Here is a 16,897-nt window from a genome sequence, read left to right as displayed (position 1 = left end):
AAAAGTTTTTTCTGAAACAGTTTCAGAAGTTTCAGAGGCAGGGAAAAAAAGGCAAAAAAAAGCAAGGCACAGGGCTCACAACCAAGGAACCTGTTGCTAAAATTCACCTCTGGGAACAGCTGATTGGGGATATTCCAGGAGGCCAATCCATCTACCTATCAGCTTTTTTCTTATTTTCCTCCCCAAAAACTAAGGTGTGTCTTATACTCCAAAAAATACGGTACCTTATCTTTCATGAACCTACTGGTAAGACAAGAGCACAAGGAAAATTTTCCCATGGGATCCTATTGTTCCACCCTGTTTTTAAAGGAACACATTAATTTTCTGTGTCTTCAAGAGTTCCAAATCTCTTTACACCATTCCAACTTGTTTAATTCTACCATTATTCCTGTACAATGGCAATCAATCAATTTATAAGCTTCCCCTTCCCCTTTAATGGTGTAAAGTCGGGACTGCTCGGTAACCATTCCCGAAGCGAAAGGGTAAGGAAAGAGGAGTAAAGAAGGAAGAAAGTAGGTAGGCAGGTAGGTAGGTAGGAAAGAAGGGAGGGAGAAGAAAGGATAGCAGGAGAAGAAGGAGGAGAAGATAGAGGGTTAGAAAAGATGGTAGTGAGAAGTGGGAAAGAGGCGGGGAAGTAGGAAAGCAAGGAGAAGGATGGTGGGGAAAGTCAAAGAAGGATGAGAAGGGTAGAAAGGATTAAAGGAGGGAGTGGCGGTCGAGCAGCCCTGATTGAGTATAATTTGAGTATTGGATCGATTGTTGGATAAGTGATTGTATTGTACACTGGTCAAATTGTGGGAATTATTATGGAAAAATAAAAATTTTGCCCTGAAAAAAGAAAAAAGAAAAAAAAAAGAGTTCCAAATCTCTTACCTCTTCATACAGTTCCACGTCACAATAAATATCTGAGTTATGAATCTGGCCAAGGATTCTATATTGGGGACTGTAGAGAAAGAAAATTACAGAAATATAACGCGTTATTTGCGTTATAACCATTCATTGTTGGAGAAGTCAGAAGATCACGCGTACTTGCGCGTGGCGGAATTCTTAGAAATGTTTTTTTTAAAAAAACAAACCAAACCAACCAACCAAACCTGTCGCTTTACTGATTGTGTCCAAAGTTTATGTCCATTATCGAAACAGGTTCTACGGCTTTGAACCTGACTCGCTGATCAAGAAACAAAGTAAGCAACCTTCTGCTTAACAAAATTAAACAGTTATATACCGAAGCCTTTACCAGAAAAAGAAAAAGGACGCAGTGGCTCAGTGGCTAAGACACTGAGCTTGTGGATCGAAAGGTCAGCAGCTCAGCGGTTCCAATCCCTAGTGCCAAGTAACGGTGTGAGCTCCCGTGACTTGTCCCAGCTTCTGCCAACCTAGCAGTTCGAAAGCACGTAAAAAATGCAAGTAGAAAAATAGGGACCGCCTTTGGTGGGAAGGGAACAGCGTTCCGGGCGCCTTTGGCATTGAGTCATGCTGGCCACATGACCATGGAGGTTTCTTCGGACAGCGCTGGCGCTTCGGCTTTGAAACGGAGATGAGCACCGCCCCCTAGAGTCGGCAACGACTAGCACATATGTACAGGGGGAAATCTTTACCTTTACCAGACAGGGACTAAGTGAAAAATTTACCTTTCAAGACATGGATCCCGAAACAGGGACATGATTTTAAAGCGACAATATTTCAGGAAGGCTTATCATTCGGGTAATAATTTTAATTGTAATCTGAATATGTCCACTAAGAGCTTAGGCACCAGAGACAAATTCCTTGTGTGTCTAATCACACCTGGCCAATAAAGAATTCTATAATTTTAATCTATTTTGGAGCCAAAAATCTGTTCCTCTCACTCATGCCAGCGACATCTCATTGTCCTCCCTGACTTTGATGGTTTGAAAAGTTTATAAATTAATGGGTCGCTTGAAAGCCAATTTTGGCCCAAAGCGTCAACGTTATTCGTGAAATAGGAGGAAAGAAGTGCAGGCGGTCCTTGATTTATGAACGGTTCATTTAGTGACCGTTCAAAGTTACGATGGGACTGAACAAAGTGACTTATGACCATTTTTCAGAGTTATGACCTTGCAGCGACCCCCGGGGGAGGGGTCGCGTGATTTACATTTGGATGCTTGACAACCGACTCATATTTATGACGGTTGCAGTGTCCCGTGTGTGTGTGTGTGTCACATGATCCCCCTTTGTGACCCTCCAACAAGCAAAGTCAACGGGGAAACTGGAGTCACTTAACGACCGTGTTACTAGCTTAACAACCGCAGTGATTCACTTAACCGACGTGGCAAGAGAATTCGTAAAATGGGATCAAACTCGCTTAAGAAATGTGTCGCTTAAGTAAGCACAAAACTTAAAGAGAGATTTTTGTCATGAGACTGAATTCTGAACAGAGGTTAAAATAATTTAAAGAAGAATGTTGGTTTATAGAGACACTTAGAAGTAGAATCTGTATGTAGAGGTTAAATAGGATAAGAGATACCGATGTAGGAAAAGCTGTTATGAGTAATGGTTTTGGTCGCCACGATGTAAAAAAGATGTTGAGACTCTAGAAAGAGTGCAGAAAAAAGCAACAAAGATGATTAGGGGACTGGAGGCTAAAACATATGAAGAACGGTTGCAGGAACTGGGTATGTCTGGTTTAATAAAAAGAAGGACTAGGGGAGACATGATAGCTGTGTTCCAATATCTCAAGGGCTGCCACAAAGAAGAGGGAGTCGGGCTGTTCTCCAAAGCACCTGAGGGCAGGACAAGAAGCAATGGGTGGAAACTGATCAAACTTAGAACTAAGGAGAAATTTCCTGACAGTTAGAACAATTAATAAGTGGAACGACTTGCCTTCAGAAGTTCCAATGCTCCAACACTGGAAATTTTTGAATGCTCCAACACTGGAAATTTTTACGAAAATGTTGGATAACCATCTGACTGAGATGGTATAGGGTTTCCTGCCTGGGCAGGGGGTTGGACTAGAAGGCCTCCAAGGTCCCTTCCAACTCTGTTGTTATGTTATGTTATGTTATGTTAATGTAATTTTGACGTGTTTGTCTTTGTGCGGTTTTGTGTGTGTGTGTGTATTGTGGTGGTTTTTTTTTGTATTGTGTATTTTAACTTCAATAAATATTATAAAGAAATATGTCGCTCAGCAACCTAAATTTTGGACTCAATTGTGATTGTACATTGACGATTATTGGTGTTAGGAATTGAGTTACTCGTGATCAAGGCAGGACCTGAATTAAATTAAATAAATGACATAAATAAATAAAGGGGTGGGGGGAGAAAGAAGTGTAAAAACAAAAACCGAAGAAGGTTGTTTTATGAGTTTCAAAGTGAACTGTACCTTTGGGTCCTGTAGACAATGGTAACCACTGCAAAAGTGATCGACGTGAGTAAGCCGTAGTCCAGGCCCAGACAAACCGAGGCGAGAAACGCTACAATCCAAATTGCCTGAAAAAGATCAAAGAAAACAATCATCCAATCAGCAACACAGGGTAGTCCTTAACTTACGACAATTGAACTCAAACTTTCTAAGTGAGCCATTTATTAAGTGAGTTCTGCCCCTTTCTTGCCACTGTCATTAAGCGAACCACTGCCTGTTTTAAATTAGTCACACGGTTGTTAAGTGAATATGGGTTCCCCTTGTTAGAAGGCCGCAAAAGGGGATCACATGAACCCGGGGACACTATGACCGTCATAAATACGAATCGGTTGCCAAGCGTCCGATTTTTTGATCACGTGACCATGATGACGATACCGCGGTCATAAGTGTGGAAAAAATGGTCCCAAGTCACTTTTTTCAGTGCTGTTTGTGACTTCGAACAGTCACTAAGCGAATTGTTGTAAGTCGAGGACTACTGGCAGAGGTGACAAGCTGAAGAAAGGAAGTTGAGGATTAGGGCCGCTGAGAGGATTATTAAATGCTAGAACGAGACTGATATGGACCCCCTCACCTACACATGGACACGCAAAGGGAAGCGGAAATCCAGCGAGGGGGAGGCGGGGCTTCTGCTCTCCTGAATGGCTCCGCCCAGTGGTGGGATTCAAGTAATTTAACAACCGGTTCTCCCGAAGTGGTGCGAACTGGCTGAATCCCACCACTGGCTCCGCCCCTCCTTGCAGCCCCACCCCTTATTACAGCCTCAGCTCCTCCCCTTCCCCCGGAGGGGCACTGGAGCTCCGCGATGGCTGGCAGCGTTTAACGCCAAATTGAAAAAGCGTTTTTCACCCCTTTTCATTAATCTCATCACGTTTTTCTGTTTTGCCTCGCGTTTTTGAGCTCTAGGTTTTTGAGAGGACATTTCATAACCAATCCATCAAATGGAAGTGAAATTTATTTATTTATTTATTATTTAGATTTTTATACCGCCCTTCTCCCGAAGGACTCAGGGCGGTGTACAGCCAGATTAAAACAATAATATACAAAATTAAAATAACAATTAAAATACATATTCAAAAGATGGCCGAAAATTAAAACCGTCGAATTGACCTATACTAAAATACCCCAATTTAAAATTATTAAAAATTCAGAAATTTGAAAATTTAAAAATCAAGCCAGTCCCGCTTGGATAAACAGATATGTTTTCAATTCACGGCGAAAGGTCCGAAGGTCAGGTAATTGGCGTAAACCGGGGGGAAGTTCGTTCCAGAAATATAAAATATATACATAAACAAAATGAAACTAAACTTGCAAACTTAAATAAATAAGTAATTTGGCCCCCTTTTGAGCTCCATGGGCCCCAAACAATGTACTGGCTGCACCCCCCTCTTCTCAGGCCTGCTATGGGGCACGGAATCACTCACCAGTTCAATTTTGCTGGTTCTCCAAAAATGGACGATATCCCCAAATTGTTTGAACATGCCTTTCAGATTGACCATGACAATGGCTGCCAGCACAGTCTAGGAAAATAATTTGAAAATAGTATGACTTTCTTTTCTGGATTCATTTAAAACTCTGGTAGCTCAGGCTGGTAAGACAGTCTGTTATAAACAGCAGCTGCTTGCAATTACTGCAGGTTCAAGTCCCACCAGGCCCAAGGTTGACTCAGCCTTCCATCCTTTATAAGGTAGGTAAAATGAGGACCCAGATTGTTGGGGGCAATAAGTTGACTTTGTATATAATATACAAATGGATGAAGACTATTGCTAACATAGTGTAAGCCGCCCTGAGTCTTCGGAGAAGGGCGGGATATAAATGCAAATAAATAAAATAAATAAAACTCTTTCCAAGCATCTATCATGTATTTAAAAAAAAAGAAAAGAACATAATTTCGGATAAGCAATGCATGCCTTTTTAAAAAGAACATTGCCAACTTAATAAGGGTAAGCATTCATGTAAACAGAAATAACTTTGATCTTCCAGGCACATTAGTTTGCCGGAAACTAATGAGATGGTTTCATGACAATTAACCAGCAATATTTTTTGGCTGTCTTTAGCTGGCAGCTTTCCTAGTTTTCTTTCTTTCTTTTTTTTTCAAATTTAGCCTGAAACTGTGTGTTCCTGCTTGCTAACAAAATTAGCTTAAATCTGTCAATTACAAATGCGGATGAGAACAGCACTGTAAAATATATTCATTGCCATTGATTTAGAATTTCAGAATAACAAAGAGTTGGAAGGGACCTTGGAGGTCTTCTAGTCCAACCCCCTGCTTAGGCAGGAAACCCTACACCACTTCAGACAAATGGTTATCCAACCTCTTCTTAAAAACTTCCAGTGTTGGAGCATCTACAACTTCTGGAGTCAAGTTGTTCCACTGATGAATTGTTCTATCTGTCAGGAAATTTCTCCTTAGTTCGAAGTTACTTCTCTCCTTGATTATAATTGTAATTAAGGATACAGGGGAACTCTACAATGGGCTCTGTTCTTAAGCATCAGTCGTCCTTAAATTGAGGCATTCTTAAACTGGGGACTTCCTGTATTCGGAAAAGAACTTCGGAAAAAGCTAGTGGTATTTATGGAGAACCACCAGAGAAAAGGATACAAGATAAAATATCCAACAATTACCTATAAGGTGTGTCACCAAACTCTGAGAACAGGAAGCAGTAAGTAAGCTATGTTGAAGACACAGAGAGAGCAATAGCACTTAAGACTTATATATTACTTTACAGTGTTTTACCGCCCTCTCTAAGCGGCTAAGAAGAGTCATCTTCTTGCCCCCAACAATCTGGGTCCTCATGTTACCAACCTCAGAAGGATGGAAGGCTGAGTCAACCTTGAGCCGTTCAGGATCGAACTCCTGGCAGTGGGCAGAGTCAGCCTTCAATACCACATTCTAACCACTGCACCACCAGGAAGGAGAATGAGAAAGGGAAGAAGAAAGGAAGGGAGGGAGGAAGAGAGGAATAGCAATAGCAGACTTGATCTGGTCAGAATTGAACTGCTGGCAGTCAGCAGAATTAGCCTGCATTCTGACCACTGCGCCACCAGGAAGGAGAATGAGAAAGGGAAGAAGGAAGGAAGGAAGGAAGGAATAGAAATAATACTTAGACTTGAACCAGTCAGAATTGAACTGCTGGCAGTCAGCAGAATTAGCCTAACCACTGCGCCACCATGGTTCTTTATGGATAGATAGCAGGGGTGAAATCCAGCAGGTTCTAACAGGTTCTGGAGAACCAGTAATGGAAATTTTGAGTAGTTCCGAGAACCGGCATATACCACCTCTGGCTGGCCCTAGAGTGAGGTGGGAATGGAGATTTTGCAATATCCTTCCCTGGAGTGGGGTGGGAATGGAGATTTTGCAATATCCTTCCCCATCCACGCCCACAGAATCGGTAGGGAAAGTTTTTGGATTTCACCCAATAAGATAGATATTATGATCTGTACAAGAGGCCTTTTAATTCTGCTGATTTAGATAACTGGAGAGTGCTTACCTGTGGCAAAGGTGCAAAGAGATAACCAATGGCAATAATCACTAAGAAAACCATGATTGAGGAGAGGGTTCCTGCAATCTGAACATAAACCAGATTAACATTTTAGTAAGAAAAAAAACTAGGATGGTTCAGCTTGTCGGATGAATTTCTACTGATAAATCTGATACTTCTCAGTATTAATCCCACATACGGGTAGTGTTGTGATTCCAGCCCCGGAGCTTGTTCTCATGGAGGAGGAGGACTCGGAGAGTGAGGGAGAGGAGCCGACAAGGCCTCCCTCTCCAGGTCCCTCCTTCCTGGCAACGCCTCAAGTGCCGGCGGAAGGCCAGGAAGAAAGCATGTCAGAACCTCCACAGATAGAGGAGGATCAATCCTGGGTAGACCCTAGGCACCGTCGGCAAGAGAGGCGTGCGCAGCAGAGGAAGAGGTGTGACAGGCCCAGAGAATGCTGAGTCACTGAGCCACACCCCACAGGGTGTGGGGTTGCCATCTGGCCCTTGTGATGGACAAAAGCTACTAAAGGTGAACTGCATCGTGTGAGCTTCAGTTAGTTTTGGGATTTAAGGCTTGGATTTTCGTGAGTAACTCTTGACCATTCTTAGATTCCTGGTTGCTCCGGCGATGGACCGTACACACGCTGATTCTTGATAAGAACTTGGCAGGCACTTGGGGAATCGCTGCCAGAACTTTCCTCTGCCAAAGGAAACCCGGCCAGGGTCTGGAAGGGCAAAAAATGGACCTACCGGAGGTTCTGGAAGTCCGGAAAGGGGCCTGTTTCTGGCCTCTGGACCCCGGGGGTAGCAGTTTTTGTCCTCCTGTGTGGTCAGAGCCTGGGGAGGGCGAAAAACACTGCCTCCCCACCCGCCATGTTGCAAGTAGGCCACACCCACCATGGCCACGCCCACCCAGCAATGGGGCAGCGAACCTGTTGTTAAAGGATCTGAAGTCCACCCCTGCATTCAGCTGAGAATAAACACGAACCTCAGGAGGGTTTATTTTAAAGCCCTCCCTAGAAGATTTCAGCGGACATTACCTGTGTCGGAACCACTTTCTGAAGGTGCGGAGGCTCCAACTTGGAGTTAAAGGACATTTCATCTTAAGAGTCCATTGGAGGAGGAAACATTTGAAGCCAAACCCTTAATTCTGTATCTGCCCGTTCCCCAAGGAAAAAACAGACAGTCCGGTGAGATTCTCGTAAACTGTCAATCGGCAATAAAGAAACCGATTAGACCGATTAATGGAAGTGTTTTGGCTGCTTGTACCTGGCGTTACTCGACTTAATGAGCATAAGAGGATACCTTTTAATGGGCCAACTCCATACTCTCCTTAACGAAAGGGAAAGATGTCAGATAAAAGTAAGTATTTTTCACACCTGGGTCTTCCCTCCAGTGCCTTCCTGAACAAGGCTCCGAGACATCGAGCAGGTGATAGCAAACGTCTGGAAAAAGGATCCGGTGGAATTGCAGATGCCTAACGCGATGAGTTCCTGGGATGACATTAAAAAGGAAGAGGAAAGAACACACAACAAATACCGTTAAAGAAAATCACATAGCACTACGGAACTCCGGAGGACTGCGCGCAGCCATCCCGAGCTCCATTTTCATTGGCAGAGATTTGCAGCCAGAAACAGAGTTCAGGAGCCTGTTTTAGCTGGCAGAGCGCTCAGGCCACTACAAGTGCCCCTGACCTGAGTGACGTCAAACTGGCCACGCCCACCCTGTCCACTCCCACTTCAGGCCTCCGAGGTCAAACACAACCTCTGATGCGGCCCTCAATGAAATCAAATTTGACACCCTGGGAATAGAGGATAGGATAGGATAGACAATATGGAATGGAATGGAATGGAATAGAGGAGGAGAGGAGAGGATAGAATGCAGAACAGATAGAAATATACTAGACTAGACTAGACTAACTAGACTAGACTAGAGCATAGGATAGGATAGGATAGGATAGGATAGGACAGAATGCAGAATAGGATAAGATAGAAATAGAATAGAATAGAATAGAATAGAATAGAATAGAATAGAATAGAACAGAACAGAACAGAACAGAACAGAACAGAACAGAACAGAACAGAGGAGAGGAGAGGAGAGGAGAGGAGAGGAGAGGAGAGGAGAGGAGAGGATAGAATGCAGAATAGGATAGGATAAGACAGGACAGGACAGGACAGGACAGGACAGGACAAGAGTAGAACAGGGAATGGAACGGAATGGAATGGAGCAGAAAATATGGAATGGAATGAAAGCCCATTTTATTGACCACAGGATTTTATTCAGGTCACGAGAATCAAAGGCTAGGCTACAATTGTGTCACCTGATTTCCATTCACCGTGTAGCCATGCTTCAGAGCGAAGATTTTGGCCATGGAGATGGTCATGGAAAACCCAACAAGAGCGATAGCGATGGCATCGACAAACACAGCCGGGATGAGGCTAACATCAGGAATCTGAGGAGGGATTAACCTATAAGAAGCAATCAGGGGGAGAAAAAAGGTTATAGTAAATTTGGAGGCTCTAAGAATACAGGTAAGCCCTTGACTTAACCACCATTGGTTTAGTGGCCGTTCAGAATCACAGAGGAACTGAGAAATGTGACTTATGACTGGTTTTCACCTTTATGACAATTGCAGCATTCCCGTAGTCACCTGATCAAAATTCGAATGCTGGTGTTGTGCCTCGCCCGCCCTCCTCTCCTCAGCCGGGCCCCTCCCATCTCCTGCTATCTCAGCCAGAGACTGATAGTGAAGAAGAATGGCCTGGCATGCCTCCAGCCCCCAGCCCTGGCACCATGCCCGGACAGAATGTCAGGAATGAGCAAACAAACCTCCCTTCTACAGCGTGTGAGCACAAAGCCAGCCACGTGCTAGAATTGCCGGCAGCAGATCAGGAGGACGGAAAGTCACAGTGGACGGATCCCCGCTTTCGGAGAATGGAGAGGCGACATCAGCAAAAGGAAGGGAGGGGCAGGCCTGGATAAGTGCTGAGTCATGGAGCCACACCCCATGGCCTATATAAAGGATCTGCTTTTTGGCATTCCTTGAGTCAGGCAAAGTCTCATCTGGTTGCTGAAGTCACACCTTGGATTCCTGCCTGCCCTGAGAACTCTGACAGGAATTTGGCAAAGCTGCAGAGGCTTCGTGGCCACACTTGATACAGACTTCCCAGACCCGGCCACCAGAAGAGGAGTGGGACACGACACTGGGTAACTGGCATGTACTTATGACAGTTGGGAGTCCCAGGATCATGTGATCCCCTTTTGCGACCTTCTGTCCAGCCAAGTCAATGGGGAAGCCAGATTCACTTAACAACCGCGTTCATAACTTAACCACCGCAGTGATTTGCTTAGCAACGGTGGCAAAGGAAGGTCATAAAATGGAGCAAAACTCACTTAACAACGGTCTTACTTAGCAATTGGAAATTTGGGGCTCCATTGTGGTCATAACTCGAGGAGTACCTATAATACATCCCCCCTCTCCACCATATATCTTAGGCTTACCCGCTAGGAATGTTCCCGACAATATCGACGTCGTAAGTCTTGGACAGATTCATTCCAGCTGAAACTCCAGTGCCGATGACCACCTTAAAACACACACAAGGCAAAACGTTTTAAGATTCTTCAAATGGAAGAATTTCAGAAGAATAATTAACTTGCTTAGAATAGAATAACTTTTATTATCACTTTAAATGTACATACATTAAAATGAAATTTCATTGCATACAGCTCTCAAAGGGTCACCACCTCCAACATACACTACATAAACATGACAAAAAAAATTATGCATATACCCACATATATTCCGTGACGCAGAGAAACAACAACTGTCTAGTTCGGATCCCTGCGCGCGCACACACACATCAATGCATGAACAGTGTGGCACCTGAGTGTCATACATTCTAATATAAATAAAACTAGTAATTAATCAGTTATTACATTCAACCAACTTATATATTTCTAATAATAGACATTTATATTAAGCTGCAATCTGTCATTATTCAATTATACCATGTTTTCTCTTGTTATTGTTTTTATTTTATTATACAAAAGTGTATACACTACTATTCCCCCTTTCTCTTATTTCTATCTCTTATTCTAGCTTTTAATCATGTCACCCTTTATTAAAAAGCGTATTCTTTCTATCCTACCTAACCTTTAGTCATGTCACCTACCTAAAAAAAGAGAGAGAGAAAAAGAAAAATCAGAACAACAACAAAAAGAGAGAAATCATCTATCCATCGTCTCTTGCCCGCTTCAATATTTTAATTGCTATGCTTTTTTTTTTTGACTTCCCTCCCATATTCCTCTCTTGGATCTTTATCTCTGTCTGCATCTACTTCTTGGCTGTCCAAACTTGGTATTTCTCCCACCTCTTCCACTGCCTAGTTTCCACAATTTCTACCCAATGTATGTATACATGTTTATGGCGAAAAAATAATAATCTTGCAAGTTTACTGGACGGATGGCATAAGGACCAAAGCTGTTACTGAATTTAGTAATCCTGCTATAGATACTTTGAAACCCCCTCCCAGAGGGGAGCAACAGAAACAGATGGTGAAGTGGGTGCGTTGGGTCTCTAACAATGCTTTGAGCTCTAAGCACATAGCGCTTATAAGCAGCATCCTGAATAACAGAAAGTAAGCTTCCTATAATACACACACACACACACACATACACACACACACACACACAGAGTACTGTATATTAAAAATGGCTGTGTGTGTGTGTGCCTTGAGCAATTTCAACCAAACTTGGTACACAGATGACTTCCCCTCTGGAAAAAAATACTGTGGGGGGTAAGACACCCCTAACACCTCTCGGTGTGTGTGTGTGGGTGTGGGTGTATGTTCCAGCTTAACTCTGGAATGCCTGGGCCGCCAAAATGAAAAAGAATGAATTATATCTATAGTGTCAAATCACAGTACTTTTGACAGTGATAGTGTGCATTTCGGATTCGAGTTCTGTTAAGATACAGCCTGTTGTGCCTTAAAATGGCTTCTACTGTACAGCACAGTGGAGTTGCCATGGTAACGGCTTCACGGTACTCCACAAGGGGGCTACCTCTGGTAAGGGTGATTGTTTCTTAAAAAAAACAACATCCTAGGCCCTCAGCTTCAAGCAAAGAGGGCAAGTTGTTGAGGGAGGTGCCTGCTAATGAAGATAATCACCTCAAAGGCTGTTCCCTGTAGAATTTTTCCCACGCTGTTGGCCAGGGCAATCTAATTCTCACCACAGTGGTTGAGGCAACTGCATACAATACAGGATTGGGATAAATAAATACCTAGGCAATGCCGGGTTATCAACTAGTCCTATAATAAAAAGAGAGAAGGAACCCTGTTTTTATCTTTATCTTCTAACCAAGACGAGAAGCAAACTAGAACTAAGGAGAACTTTCCTAACAGTGAGAGCCCAGAAGTTGTGGGTGCTCCATCACAGGGTGCTTTTCTGAAGAGATTGGACAACCATTTGTCCAAACTGGTACAGGATCTCCTGTTGGAGTAGGTGGTCGGATTAGATCAGTGGTCTGCAACCTTAAACACTCAAAAGAGCCATTTGGACCCATTTCCCACAGAAAAGAAAACACCGGGAGCCACAAAACCCTTCCTGTGTCTGACTATTTTTTGAGCGGCCACAAAACTAGTATACGTAGTTGAATTAAACATTCTGTTTTCTTCTGAAACTTTTCTTTTCTTGTACTAATCCATGGTTAGTCTACCGGGGTTTGAAAAGCTCAATAAATTGCGTGCCAGTGGGTGTCGCACATTGGCGGTTGTGATGCATATTTTGAGTGACAGGGAGCTGCAGCAGAGGCATGAAAGAGCCACAGTGTGGCTCTTTCAGTGAAAGGGCCGCGGTGTGGCTCAGGCTGTAAGAAGCCTGTTATTAAAACACAACTGCCTGCAATTACTGCAGGTTCTAGTCCCACCAGGCCCAAGGTTGACTCAGCCTTCCATCCTTTATAAGGTAGGTAAAATGAGGACCCAGATTGTTGGGGGGGCAATAAGTTGACTTTGTAAATATACAAATAGAATGAGACTATTGCCTTACACACTGTAAGCCGCCCTGAGTCTTCGGAGAAGGGCGGGATATAAATGTAAATAAATTTTAAAAAAAGAGTCACATGCAGCTCCAGAGCCCCAGGTTGCTGACCCTTGGACTAGATAGAAGACCTACCAACTCTTTGTTATTCTATGTTCTGCGTTCTGGGCGAACGGTTCAGCTATGGTTGAAGACCTACCACAATGATCTCCAGGGGAATTGGAACCACCAACTTCTTCTTGAAACGGTCGTTGATTTCTTTGCCGCTCAGTAGCAGGACGATGCAGATGAGCCCAACCACTAAAGTGGCCGTGTTGGTTTTGGTGATGTTGGAAAAAACCGCAATCAAACTCTGAAAGGCAAGACAAGGCAGAAAGATAAACAATGAGGTCAGTGGTGGGTTGCTCCCGGTTCGCACGAACCGGTAGTTGCGGCGGCGGGAGGCTCCGCCCACCCACCCAATGTCATCAAAAACAAGCTGCGCATGCCCAGAAGCTTATGTGCGTGCACAGAAGCGCCGTACACTTGCAAAGCGAGCGAGCGCACTCGCGCATTACCAATAGCGAACAGGTAACGCCATGCTTTGAAACCCACTACTGAATTAGGTCTTTGGGATTATTGTAAGGGCTATCCGATGCTTTGCATGGGGTCCACTGAAGAAACTTGTCTGCGATCTCAGAAAACAATCGCATTATTCTGGGATTGCAACAGGACCAACCTTCCAAACGTTCTGATGACCACAACTCCCATATTCCCTGAGGATTGATCGTGTGGTCCAAAGCAAGTAGGAAACAAAGGGCCAAACAACTAAAGTCTACCTGCTTATTCCCATCTTTTCAAGTCCCATTGGCTGGGAATAACCTCATAAGTGAAGCATCCTATTATAGATAGAGCCAGTTTGGTCTAGTGGTTGAGGCGCCAGGCTTGAAAGGAAAACAGGAGGTTGTGAGTTCAAATCCTGCCTCAGCCATGAAAACCAACTGGGCCAGTCATTCTCTCTCAGCTCAACTCTCCTCAGAGGGTAGTTGCCTTGGGGAATAGGAGGTGGAAGGTGTCTTGGACAAGTTCACCTCAAGTTATATGGAAAAATAATAAAACATAATAATAGTTAGACGGGACCTTGGAGGTCTTTTAGTTTAACCCACTGTTCAAGCAGGTGACCCTATATACCATTTCAGACAAACAGTTGTCCAATTTCTTCTTAAAAAATTCCAGTGTTGGAGCCTTCACAACTTCTGGAGGCAAGTCGTTCCACCGATTAATTGTTCTCAATGTCAGGAAGTTTCTCCTTGGTTCTAGCTTGCTTCTCTCCTTGATTAGTTTCCATTCATTGCTTCTTGTCCTGCCTTCAAGTGCTTTGGAAAATAGGTTGATCCCCTCTTCTTTGTGGCAGCCCCTCAGATATTGGAAGTCTGTTATCACTTCACCTTCTTTTCATTTAATTAGTTAAGGTAACGATTCCCCTCGCACATATGTGCTAGTCATTCCCGACTCTAGGGGGCGGTGCTCATCTCCGTTTCAAAGCCGAAGAACCAGCGCTGTCCGAAGACGTCTCTGTGGTCATGTGGCCGGCATGACTCAACGCCAAAGGTGCACAGAACGCTGTTACCTTCCCACCAAAGGTAGTCCCTATTTTTCTACTTGCATTTTTTACGTGCTTTCGAACTGCTAGGTTGGCAGAAGCTGGGACAAGTAACAGGAGCTCACCCCGTTACACGGCACTAGGGATTCGAACCGCTGAACTGCCGACCTTTCGATCGACAAGCTCAGCGTCTTAGCCACTGAGCCACCGCGCACCTTCCTTCATTTAATATTAGACATACTCAATTCTTGCAACTGATAGGCTAGTTGGTTGGATGGATGGATAGATTCAGACAGGCAGGAGAGATAGATTGGAGAGATAGGATAGGATAGGATAGGATAGGATAGGATAGGATAGGATAGGATAGGCAGAGACAGACAGACACAGTGATAGATAAATGGACAGACAGATATAAAGACAGGAGAGAGAGATAGGGTAGATAGACAGGATAGATTAGATAGATAGAGATAGATAGTTAGATAGATAGATAGATAGATAGATAGATAGATAGATAGATAGATAGATAGATAGATAGATAGATTGATTCAGACAGATAGGCAGGAGAGATAGATCCGATCCGATCGGATAGGATAGGATCTGATCTGATACAATAGAGACAGACAAACACAGTGAGAGGTAAATGGATAGACAGACAGACATATAGACAGGAGAGATAATAGATAGATAGAGAGACGGGATAGATTAGATAGATAGATAGATAAGATAGATAGATAGATAGATAGATAGATAGATAGATAGATAGATAAGATAGATAGATAAGATAGATAGATAGATAGATAGATAGATAGATAGATAGATAGATAAGAGATAGATTAGATAGATAGATAGATAAGATAGATAGATAAGATAGATAGATAAGATAGATAAGATAGATAGATAGATAGATAAGATAGATAGATAGATAGATAAGATAGATAGATAGATAATAGACACAGCGATAGATAAATGGCTATGAAGATAGACAAACACTGACAGATGGGTAGATGTATAGATAGATATACTTACATAAAGAACAGACAGGGGGCCACTGAATCGTTTGATATTGATCCCAAGCAGATACTTCAGCTGAGAAGTGAAGACGTGCACGGCTGCTGCAGTGGTGAATCCGCGTACCAGGGGCTCCGTGAGGTAAATGGCTACAAATCCAAAACGAAGCAGTCCTAAACACAACTGATAGGAAAAGAACCCACGTTCTAGCAACAGTCACCGTCATCATCACTTGTGATTTTTAAACAAAGATCCTAGGAGCGTGCTTTCCCGCCCCCACCCGCAATTTCCTTGCAAGAAAATAAGCAGAACGTTTCAGTCAAAAGAGTACAACATGTTCTGGGAAAATATTTGATTAATGGGAATCACGGCCAAGAGTGACCCCCACTGCATATATATATATATTTTTGTTCTTCTCTGTGACTTACTCCACATGGCCTATTGTGTAACCTGTCCAATTCAAACGGAACATTTAAGTTATTTTTTTATTTTTTTACATAAAATGCTAGGTTAACTTAAAGAGATTTCTGTTGCCATAACAAATGCAAAGTCTACAACATAGTTGGACCACACCTTTCTCATACTCTACGTCTGTATCTCATACCGCCTACCATTTTTTTTAATCGTTTAATGACCCTGTAATCTCTTGCAAGGTGGTGTTGGGGCGACTGAATGGAGCTGAGTGTTTACTGGCCGGATGCCCTTCCTGTCGCCAATGCAGAGTTTTGTTCAGCAGATATATATTCTCATCGTGCCCAGAGAGAGAAATATCTGCCTCTACCTAGGATCGAACTCACAGCCTCCTGATTGTGAGGCGAGAGCTCCACCTCTAGGCCACCGCACCACTCATACTATCACAAAAACACTGATGGGACTTGACCTAAAGCTTTGCTTTGCTGGCTGAGGAACTCTGGGAGTTGAAGTCCCCAAGTCTTAAAAGAGCCAAGTTTGCAGACCCCTGACCTAAGAGAATCTTTGCAACTCGTGGTTGAACTGTGGGGTCCCTGGGTGTTCTCTAAGCAAGGTCATTTTCTTGCAGACGTTTCATTACCAAACCGGGTTACAGCATCAGGGAAACGTCTGCAGAAAAACCACCGAGCTCAGAGAGCACCAAGGACCCTACATTTGACGGAAGATAATATTCAGCCTCGTCTTGAATTGCAAAAAAAACCAAAACAAAACACTAGGAAAATCAGATTTTTGATATAGCGGAAAGCAATAGCTAAAATCTGTTTCTGAAGCCAGCTCTTGCATTCCCTTTGTTGTGTCTGCGCCCCCTGAGCCGGGCCCCCTGCCAGAAAATGACTTGGAAAGTGAGGGGGAAGGGCCATCAGGATTTACCTCGGGAGCACCGGCTTCCCTGGCTCAGCTCCAGAAGCCAGAGGCAGGCCAGGTGGAGGAGATAACG

At 43.6% G+C, this 16,897-nt stretch overlaps 1 protein-coding gene across 3 annotated transcripts in view; it reads right to left on the bottom strand.

The window, feature by feature from the left end:
* The window catches only part of SLC26A5 (solute carrier family 26 member 5), a 47,489-nt gene that overhangs the window by 12,198 nt on the left and 18,394 nt on the right, over window positions 1–16,897 (bottom strand). For all 3 annotated transcript variants that reach the window (XR_009156050.1, XM_058190568.1, XM_058190567.1), the window contains 9 exons: window positions 15,508–15,672; window positions 13,099–13,251; window positions 10,362–10,444; window positions 9,181–9,328; window positions 8,240–8,353; window positions 6,868–6,945; window positions 4,801–4,896; window positions 3,341–3,447; window positions 874–943 (listed from right to left, as the gene is read on the bottom strand). Coding sequence is in view for 2 of the 3 variants with exons in the window: in XM_058190568.1 (XP_058046551.1) it covers window positions 874–943; window positions 3,341–3,447; window positions 4,801–4,896; window positions 6,868–6,945; window positions 8,240–8,353; window positions 9,181–9,328; window positions 10,362–10,444; window positions 13,099–13,251; window positions 15,508–15,672 (1,014 nt within the window). In the remaining variant the exon portion in view is untranslated. The remainder of the gene's footprint in view (window positions 1–873; window positions 944–3,340; window positions 3,448–4,800; window positions 4,897–6,867; window positions 6,946–8,239; window positions 8,354–9,180; window positions 9,329–10,361; window positions 10,445–13,098; window positions 13,252–15,507; window positions 15,673–16,897) is intronic.

Source organism: Ahaetulla prasina, chromosome 7 (assembly GCF_028640845.1).
Source record: "Ahaetulla prasina isolate Xishuangbanna chromosome 7, ASM2864084v1, whole genome shotgun sequence".
NCBI classification, from domain to species: Eukaryota; Metazoa; Chordata; class Lepidosauria; order Squamata; family Colubridae; genus Ahaetulla; species Ahaetulla prasina.
This window is presented reverse-complemented; position numbering and strand designations above follow the sequence as displayed.